This window comes from Polyodon spathula, chromosome 8, assembly GCF_017654505.1.
Source record: "Polyodon spathula isolate WHYD16114869_AA chromosome 8, ASM1765450v1, whole genome shotgun sequence".
Classification (NCBI taxonomy): domain Eukaryota; kingdom Metazoa; phylum Chordata; class Actinopteri; order Acipenseriformes; family Polyodontidae; genus Polyodon; species Polyodon spathula.
This window is the reverse complement of record NC_054541.1, coordinates 47,249,986-47,259,802: the sequence shown is the minus strand read 5'-3', so window position 1 is coordinate 47,259,802 and position 9,817 is coordinate 47,249,986. Positions and strand designations below refer to the sequence as shown.

The window sequence follows — 9,817 nt, the reverse complement described above, 5'->3', positions numbered from 1 at the left end:
AAATTACTTCTTTCATTTCTTTGAGTACTACTGGGAGGATCTCATCCGGCCCAGGGGATTTGTTTATTTTAAGAGCTCCTAGTCCCTTTAACACTTCTGCCTCAGTTATGCTAAAGTTATTTAAAACTGGATAGGAACTGGATGACATGTGGGGCATGTTGTCAGTATCTTCCTTTGTAAAAACTTGTGAAAAGTAATCATTTAACATATTTGCTATTTTTTTTTCTTCCTCTACGATTTTGCCATTTGTATCTCTTAAACATTTAATCTCCTCTTTGAATGTTCTCTTGCTGTTGTAATATTGGAAAAACATTTTGGAATTGGTTTTAGCTCCCTTAGCAATGTTCATTTCTATTTCTCTCTTGGCCTTTCTAACTTCCTTTTTGACTTGCGTTTGCAGTTCTGTGTACTCTTTCTGCGTACTTTCTTTTTGGTCCTTTTTTAATGCTCTGTAAAGTGCCTTTTTTCGCTGAATATTTTTTTTTATTGATCTATTAAACCATTTTGGCAATTTAGTTTTACATTTAGATTTGTCTACTTTAGGGATATAATTGTTTTGCGCCTCTAGTACTACATTTTTGAAGAACAACCATCCTTCTTCTGTGGGTGTTTTCTCTATTTTACTCCAATCTACTTCTGTTAGTCTCTGTTTCATGCCTTCATAGTTTGCTTTTCTAAAATTGTAAACCTTAGCTTTAGTCTTTACTTTTGGGGATTTAAAAAACACTTCAAATGAGACCATGTTGTGGTCTGAGTTTGCCAGTGGTTCTCTGACCTCTGTTTTAGTTATTCTATCTTCGTTATTTGAAAAGACTAAATCAAGGCATGCCTCCCCTCTAGTGGGTGCCTTCACAAATTGTGTTAGGAAGCAGTCATTTGCCATTTCCACCATTTCTATTTCATCCTTCGCGCTACCCACCGGGTTTTCCCATTTTATTTGGGGGAAGTTGAAATCCCCCATTAGTATGGCTTCTCCTTTGCTACACACATTTCTAATGTCATTGTATAACAGATTATTGTGCTCACCGTCTGAATCTGGCGGTCTATAGCATGCTCCTATTATTATGCCCTTTGAATTTTTGTCTGTTATTCTGACCCATATTGATTCGGTTTTATTTTCTTTGTCCAGGTTTAACACCTGGGCTTCAAGACTGTTTCTTATGTATAGCGCTACCCCTCCTCCTCTTCTGTCCTGCCTGTCTTTCCTATACAGTGTATACCCACAAATATTATATTCGTCCCCATCACTCTCAGATAACCAAGTTTCTGTAACACCTATCACATCATAGTTACCTGTTAGTGCAGTAGCTTCAAGTTCTAGAATTTTGTTTCTGATACTTCTAGCATTTAGATAAATACATTTAATGGTTGTCTTACCTGAGTTGTTGTTCTTGTTTTGATGCGGTCTCCCTTCTGTTTTTTTGTTGATTTCTCCCCCCTTCCTTTCTAGTTTAAATGCTTCCGAACCTGCTCGAGGATCTTTTCTCCGAGTAGACTAGTTCCCTTGTTATTTAAATGCAGTCCATCCCGTCTATACAGATAGTCCTCGTTGTAGAATGTGGTCCAATGATCAAGATAGGTGAAGCCTTCCCGTGTGCACCACGTCTTCAGCCATGCGTTTTGATTAATTATTTCCAGCTGTCCATATGGTCCTTTGCAAGGTGCGGGTAGTATACCAGAAAATACCACAGTTTTGGTTTTCTCTTTTAATTTCCTTCCTAGCTCTCTGAATTTGTTTTGCAGGGATTTTGGTCTGTCTCTTCCAATGTTGTTTGTACCGATGTGGACGACTACTACCGGGTCGTCTCCTGTTCGTTCTAGGAGCCTGTCCACGTTCTCAGTGATGTGCTTGACCGAGGCTCCCGGAAGGCAGCACACTGTTGTAGTAAGGGGGTCCAAACTGCGAACTGAACTTGCTGTGTTTCTCAATATGGAGTCCCCAACAATCATGACCTCCCTTCTTTTTGCTGTCTGGTCACCACTGTCAATAGGGTCCTGGATGTTGTTCCTTTCATTCTCTTGTTGTTGGTTCTGCTCATCAAAATTCTGAAGTGACTCAAATCTGTTGGTTGTTTTGATTTCTGGTGGTGGTGTTTGACGAAGTTTCTTTTTTTCCCTGCTTCTGCCTACCTGAACCCAGCTGTTCTGACCTTCTATCTCCCTGGTGGCTTTCAGTCTGTTAGGGGTGATGCAGACTTCCATGAATTGTGGGTGTGCCAGTTCCTCAAGACCCTGTTGCTGTCTCACTTCTTCCAGCTCCATTTCTAGCATACTTACTAGTTTATGCAAATCCTGGATCGCGCGGCACTTTACGCACACTTGGTTTAGCTCCGCTGGGTTTTCTCGGATTTCCCACATCAAGCAGGTGTCACAGATTACTGGCTTGAAGACCATGTCGAGGTTTTTTTTTTTGAAGTTTAGTTTCTTCTGCAGCTGTCAACCTGCTTTCCAACTGCTTTGAAACTGCTCTGTACTTTTCCACGCCTGTACTTCTCCCACTCGCTGTCGCTTCCACTCGCTGTCGCTGGGAAGACTGCCTCGTTTAACTGCGTTGTTCTGCTGTGCTGTTGGCTCCTCCCCTCGCCCGTGTCTCAAAACGGCGCTGAATTTGAATCAGCTGCTCCGAGTTTCAGCTTGTTTGTTATCAGAAAAACACACGCGGCTGTTTGACTTTGAGCTGCTGCTGTGTTTCCCCAATGTCCTCTGTTTTCTGTTTTCTGTTTCTCATATCCGTTTCCGTTTCCGTTCCTAAGTCGTTAACCGTGTTGTCCAACGTTGAGTCATCTTCCGCCCCCGCTCTCGCAGACTCTAGGGGTATTTTTCTCTTTATTTTCTTAGAAGCCTTGGGCGGGTGTCTCCAGCATCCTGTAAACACAGAGCTGGATACTGCCGACAAGGGTAGCTAAATAAATAAATAAATAAATAAACAAATACGAAACAGCCCTAAATCAATTGAACACATAAAAGTAATTTATTGAAAATTGCAGGTGAATTTGAGGATGATTCAGAAAATCAGGGTAAACTTTGCACCCTTGCAAATGCATCTTACTGGAAGTATCCCTAAGAACAGTGATTGTGTCGATCAAACTGAAACACATGCTCTGTGTTTTCTCCTTCTTCCTGTGCTATGTTTAAAATATAAATGTATACAACTTGAGATATTGTGTATTTTAGTAAAAACTTGAATATATTTTTAAATATATAGTTAAGAAAAATATGTACAGCTAATTTGAATGCAATAATTTGCATCTGATACACAGAAATGTCAGATGGCTGAAGCACATGAACATGAGGCTCTACTATATATGAATGCTCTTTATGATGAGCATTACGATTAATTCCCTTTCTGGTTGTCTAGAATTTTCAGGCTCCATGTCACTCCAGATAGCTGCTTCCCCAATATGGCTCGAAACTGCGGCACAAAAAGAAAACCCACCTTGTTAATAATTTTATAATAGCAATAGAAGAGGATACCTTGTAACTAGAAAACAAGATTCCTAACAAATGGGTGAATTACACTGTTACACTGTAATGCGCATAACTTGATCAAAGACAAGTCATTCTAGATTCAGCTATTTAGGTTTAAATATGCTTCATACTGTTCACGGAGTGTTGTGTTTATTTGTGATTTAACTTGTCAGTTATTGGGCCTTTCTCGTTTGTGGAATAACTACAGTACTCCATGAACATGTATGGAGTATCGGCTATATTAAATACAAAATATATACATTTTTCTACTCAGCCAATTTTTTTTTTACAGGCATAATTTGTTGGCATGAAACAGATTCTTTAATAAAGCCAAGTACATTAAAAGTAACACTTTCAGTTCACTCGATTTATACCACAAACTCACTAGATAGGAACATTGGCTGAGTGGGCCCGGGGGTCCCCATAAGAGTGCCCTTGGCAGGTCGTGGAGGGGAAGAAGCAAAAAACACAGGAACTGGGTATAAACGGGTTCCAGTTAATTTAGTAAGCAGGATCCCTTGCTCTGCCTCCTGAACTATACCAAGGCTAAACATTTAATAAATAGTTTTCCCAAATAAGGGCACTGCTTTTATTAGTGTTCTCCTTAAAAGTGAAATACAGATTTGTAGGGTCGTCAGGAAGAATAAAAAAAAACTAAAAAAACACCAGGAACATTTTTAACACAGCCACTATTGCTGTTATTTGTCACTGTGCAAGGGAGTTGCAGTAACATAAGTGCCAATTATTAAACTAGCCAAGGGTTTAATTGTCAATAATTACTTAGCTACCTTTTCCTCTACTATCTTCTGGCACTGTTGTGGTTCATCAGAGCACTTGTATTTTACAGCAAGAATTGCATGGATTTCAGCTTCTGTAAATAAACATACAGTGAGTGAGAAAAAAGAATTGATGACAGATGGCCTGAGAGCCTATCCTTGCTTTTAATGTTCATTATTTTCTGGTCAGAAGATAATTTGTGTAGGTCTAACAAAGTCAATGCAAAAAATAAATACAAAACAATATTTTCCAATCATGTTCTTTCAAATAAGATTTTTTTAATTTGTTTATTTTCTTATAAATTTATTTTTTGTCAATTTTTTACCCCAGTTTTTATCCCCAATTATTGTTTGCACAATTATTATCTGTATCCTTGGCTCACTGCTCGCACCCCCCCCCCCCCCCCCCCCCCCCCCCGCTGACTTGGGAAACACTGGCTGGAACACACATCCTCTGAAACGTGCTTCTGCCAATCTGTCATTTTTAGCATTGTGGATCCATAGTGAGGCCACCAAGCCTATAGTGCTGGAGGACAACACAGATCTGGAGGCTCCACTGCAGAACCACAGGCGCCCTATCAGCCACAGGGGTCACTGATGTGTGGTCTACTGTGGATTCCCCTGCCGACCTAAGCTCCCTATTTTTACTGTGCTTTTACTGGATGCACCACTAGGGAGACCCAGATAGATTTTTTAAAATTGAAAGTAGGACATCATGCCCTTTTCAAGTAGGCCTGATTATATGTAACAGAATAGAAAAAACTTTTTAAAAAAATAAAACGTTTATTTTATAGCGATAAACATTTTTGATAATGCTACTTGGAGAAAGAATAGGTACAACAGACTGTAGACAAAATTTGCTGAAATTCATAAGAAAGCTGTATAGAAATTCTCATTATTTGGACAAGGACTACCCTAAATTAGACAGTGTCAATTTAGGATAGCTCTTGATAGCTGTGTATTTCACCTTATCCAATAACTGACCTTTTAGAGGAAATGCCAATCCATATTATTGAATTGCACATACTGATACATTAGCATGAATTGGGGACTATAGCTAGTTTATTTAGTTTGTGATTTCAATGTAGTTAAATATGCTTTTCACAGAACTACATGCATATAGAGAAATAAGGAAGGAAAACATGTCAATATAGTAAAGAAATGCCCCTTACTTGTATAGACAGATATTGAAGCAGGTGTGCTCCCACTCCCCTGGGCCTGTACTGTGGTGACATTGAAGACGTACTTGCTTCCTGGTATCAGGTTAGAGATGACAGTGGAATTGGAAGTTGCGTTGGTGGTTCCAATGTAACCCGTAATGGAGCTGGAGTAGGTTATGCTAAATGTATACTGGATTCCATCCATACCGGGTGGTCTGCCCCAGCTTAGAGAAACTGAGTCGGTCTCCACAGAGTCTATTCTTATGTCTCCAGGTGGAGAAGGATCTATGAATGAAACAACAGAGTTTAGCAGCCTGACTGAAATAATATAACTGTAGGATTATGATTCCACAGTCAATTTGTATTAAAAAGAGATCAGATAAAGCAAATTCCCTGATACTACGAGTTTTTTGTAGCCCCCCAATTTCAGCAGTCACATATTATACATGATTTCTTATAATACTAATTCCCTCTCAACTCAAATTTCCTGATTGTGCAAATTATTTTGCATCCCCCAGGTGAAGAAAAATGTTGACACACAGAAATGCCCCTTACTTGTATAGACAGATATTGAAGCAGGTGTGCTCCCACTCCCCTGGGCCTGTACTGTGGTGACACTGAAGACGTACTCGCTTCCTGGTATCAGGTTAGAAATGACAGTGGAATTGGAAGTTGCGTTGGTGGTTCCAATGTAACCCGTAATGGAGCTGGAGTAGGTTATGCTAAATGTATACTGGATTCCATCCATACCGGGTGGTCTGCCCCAGCTTAGAGAAACTGAGTCGGTCTCCACAGAGTCTATTCTTATGTCTCCAGGTGGAGAAGGATCTATGAATGAAACAACAGAGTTTAGCAGTCTGACTGAAATGATATAACTGTAGGATTATAATTCTAGCACATCTTTGGAGATTACCAAAGCATCTAGAAGTTTTGTTTTCGTGGAAAAGAGAATTATCTGAAGTCCTGGGAGCTGTTTCAATCTGATGGAGATTTTTTCTAAATAAAGTACATTTTGACATAGGGAATGGTCCTTACCTGTATACACAGACACTGAAACAGATGTGCTCTGACCCCCATGGGCCTCTACAGTGGTGACACTGAAGACGTACTCGCTTCCTGGTATCAGGTTAGAGATGACAGTGGAATTGGAAGTTGCGTTGGTGGTTCCAATGTAACCCGTAATGGAGCTGGAGTAGGTTATGCTAAATGTATACTGGATTCCATCCATACCAGGTGGTCTGCCCCAGCTTAGAGAAACTGAGTCGGTCTCCACAGAGTCTATTCTTATGTCTCCAGGAGGAGAAGGACCTATGAACCAAACAATAGAGTTTAGCAGTCTGACTGAAATAATATAACTGTAGGATTATGATTCCACAGTCAATTTGTATTAAAAAGAGATCAGATTAAACAAATTCCCTGATACTACAAGTTTTTTGTAGCCTCCCCAATTTCAGCAGTCACATATTATACATGATTTCTTATAATACTAATTCCCTCTCAACTCAAATGTCCTGATTGTGCAAATTATTTTGAATCCCCCTAGTGAAGAAAAATGTTGACACACAGAAATGCCCCTTACTTGTATAGACAGATATTGAAGCAGGTGTGCTCCCACTTATGTCTCCAGGTGGACAAGGACCTACGAAAAAAACAACAGAGTTTAGCAGTCTGACTGAAGCTATATAACTATAGGATTATGATTCCGCTGTCAATTCATAAAAAAAAAGAAATCAGGAAATTCAATTGAACAAATTCCCTGATACTACAAGTTTTTTACATGCTGCGCCACACCCCACATAGTCTATTCTTATGTCTCTAGGAGGATAAGGACCTTTTAAAGAGGATTGTGCATGTTAGTCAAGGGTGTCACTAGCTTTGCTCCCTACCTAATCCTCTCAATTACTACATTGCATCTAATAGTTTGTCATTATCTACCTGATATTGTGGCAGGGCATTAGCCCTGCGTCTGTAAATTGTGTGTGGTTTAATGTAAGATTGGCAGGTATGGGGTTAAATCAGCCTCTGACAGGAATCACAGATATGGCCATTCCCCAATTAGGTAATTTATGCTAAGTGGGGAATGGTCACGTTTGGTGAAGGTGTTTGAGGTGGAGAGTTGGAGTGCAGCGTAATTGCTGTACTGGTCAGTGAAGGCAAATGCCCAGCCTGACAACAGTGTTTTGTGTGCAGTGGTGTCTTGTGTAAACCTTTTGTTTTGGCCAGCATGCCTGTTTGTTTGCTCCTGTGTTTTGTTTGTCTATTAAAAGTGTGTATATGCGCTTAAACTAAAGCTTCCGCTGAGTCTTTTTTCTGACATTATTCTGCTGTACATAAATATACCATACATTTCTAATCTTTTTTAGTGTTGCCAGTTTCCACAATCTTTACCCAAATTGATAAATATAATAATAATAATAATAATAATAATAATAATAATAATAATAATAATAATAATAATAATAATAGAAGTATGCAGATCTAAACATGAATATTGACAGTTAATGTAATTGTTTTCAAATATTATGTCTCTTCTTGTTCTAGTTGCTTTGCTTTGCTCCAGAGATATCATGTTTTATTATTCTGTAGGACTTCATTCAGACTGCTAAGCTCCATTGTTTCCTTCATAGGTCCTTCTCCACATGGAGACTGAATAGACTCTGTGGGGACTGACATCACTGTATGCACCTCCTACATCAGTGGGGAACACCCAGCGCCCTGGATAGTTCACATTGCTGGTTGAATTGATTTTTGTAATGGTAGATTGCATGGAACCAGGAATGTTGAAAAATACATTTTTGCTTTCATATCCAGCCTGGAAGTCAGATGAAAAAGAAAATCAGTTATTCAGAACAATGTGACATTTACCTAATAGTATGGTCCACCTCTCATATGCCTAGTTAAATGTATTTGGTCCTTGAATTAGAAAGATCTTGTATTCATTTTGCAGTAATATTTTAGGGGAATGCATAATTCTTTATGATAGTTTAAATGACCTGCAGGTGATTCATTAACTGGCAGTAATGGTTATGATGATAAATCTATTATATGAGTAATTACTGTGTAAGAGCAGAAGCCAGTGGTAATTACAATGTCATTACATGGCTATACATGGCAGGTTATCTGAACTGCTGTCTATATTTTAGATGTGCTTTAGAAACCATACCTGATGAACACTTCTGACAATCCCCAGTACTTCTTATTGCAATGTATGTATGCTATATGTGCACCCCCAACGGCATTCAGGTAGAACATTACTTTGAAAAATAACTTGTATTTGTTATAGCAACACCATGTTGTGTTTTTTAATGTGCCTAGATTTTGTTGACCAGCACCTTAATATGCTTTGAGGATACAAATATAAAGTCTTTACCAGAACATTTTGAGTTGTCACATCTATATATCCATAGTTCATAATAATGAAGGAATTGTGTCCGTTTGTGATTAAAACAGCCTGGAATGTGTTCTTCTGCAACAAAAATACATAATAACTAATCAAAAAGGATGACACTGGTACAGTACCCAGGTGTTACCTTTCCCTCCCCGTCTCTCATTATATCTTATTATATTTTACTTTTCTATATTTAGTGTTTTTCAGATATCAGTATTTAAAATTTTTGTTAATTTACCGTTTGTGCACTTGAAATATATGGCACCTTGTCCCATGTGGCAACAAAAACCCAGATGGCATTAAAGTCCAGGCAGTGGCAATGTTTGTTGATGTCTTGAGTTGCCCGCTGGAGAAGCTGTGGGTCGTTGCTTTCTCTGTAAGAAACAGTTCCACTAACTCTGTTGTCCAGATCTGTCCAGAATGGTGCAATGATAGTATGGGTAGTAGGTAATGGGAATAAGTTGGGGATAAAGGAAGTGAATTCTTCATTGAATGAAATCAAGCCATTATTGCTGACCTAAAGGGACAAACAGTTCCTAATTAGACTTTAGAAAATTATAAATCAATCAATTGAACCACAAGTTTGAAAAATGAGTCAACAGGAGCTTTTATTTATCATGTTCCAGGCTGGGATATGCATAGGGCACATTTAAAAACAATTGAAAAAGAAAACGCTTTGCAGATTGACCTTTTTATTGTGATCCCAAGAAAAAGCTGAGTGGTATTGTAGCAGGGGGAGATCTGTGCTGACTCTGCTGGCGTATTCACAGTGCTGCAGGAGGAGGGCAGCAGTCATACAACAACCACCTGTGAGTCATCGCAGTGACACGGGGAGGTGGGAAAGTGGGTGTGTGGACTTTCCCTCTCTCTGAATGGCTGGGGGGCGGGTCTTGGGGAGATTGTTAGCCCTATAAGATAATGCTCTACTGTGTCCTCGGGGCTGCCCTTGTAGACACGCTCTATGTGCGGAAGCGCTGGTCGAGGACCAAGAAACCAGCTTGGAGAAATACAGCAACGAACAAGCC

At 39.3% G+C, this 9,817-nt stretch overlaps 1 protein-coding gene and 1 long non-coding RNA gene across 2 annotated transcripts in view; both read right to left on the bottom strand.

Moving 5' to 3' along the window:
* Positions 1-2,993: 2,993 nt before the first annotated feature.
* LOC121320058 (receptor-type tyrosine-protein phosphatase eta-like) lies at positions 2,994-6,366 on the bottom strand. The gene is made up of 4 exons (XM_041258213.1): positions 5,960-6,366; positions 5,417-5,689; positions 4,257-4,339; positions 2,994-3,412 (listed from the first exon to the last, which is right to left on the bottom strand). Exons 1-4 carry the CDS (start codon positions 6,150-6,152, stop codon positions 3,335-3,337), a joined length of 627 nt encoding a protein of 208 aa, XP_041114147.1. The 5' UTR covers positions 6,153-6,366; the 3' UTR covers positions 2,994-3,334.
* A 1,668-nt stretch (positions 6,367-8,034) lies between these two features.
* The window catches only part of LOC121320059, a 5,529-nt gene continuing 3,746 nt past the window's right edge, over positions 8,035-9,817 (bottom strand). The window contains exons 2-3 of the long non-coding RNA XR_005950786.1: positions 9,031-9,309; positions 8,035-8,870 (exon numbers count right to left, since the gene is read on the bottom strand). This is a non-coding gene — a long non-coding RNA (uncharacterized LOC121320059). The remainder of the gene's footprint in view (positions 8,871-9,030; positions 9,310-9,817) is intronic.

Bases quoted from the DNA above. Each gene is read 5' to 3' on its own strand.
- LOC121320058 (XM_041258213.1), bottom strand. From the start codon at position 6,152: ATGGATGGAATCCAGTATACATTTAGCATAACCTACTCCAGCTCCATT. The intron at 5,690-5,959 runs GTAAGGGGCATT...TTTCATTCATAG, and splicing joins TTCAATATCTGTCTATACAA to ATCCTTCTCCACCTGGAGAC. The intron at 4,340-5,416 runs GTAAGGGGCATT...GTTTATTTACAG, and splicing joins TTCAATATCTGTCTATACAA to AAGCTGAAATCCATGCAATT.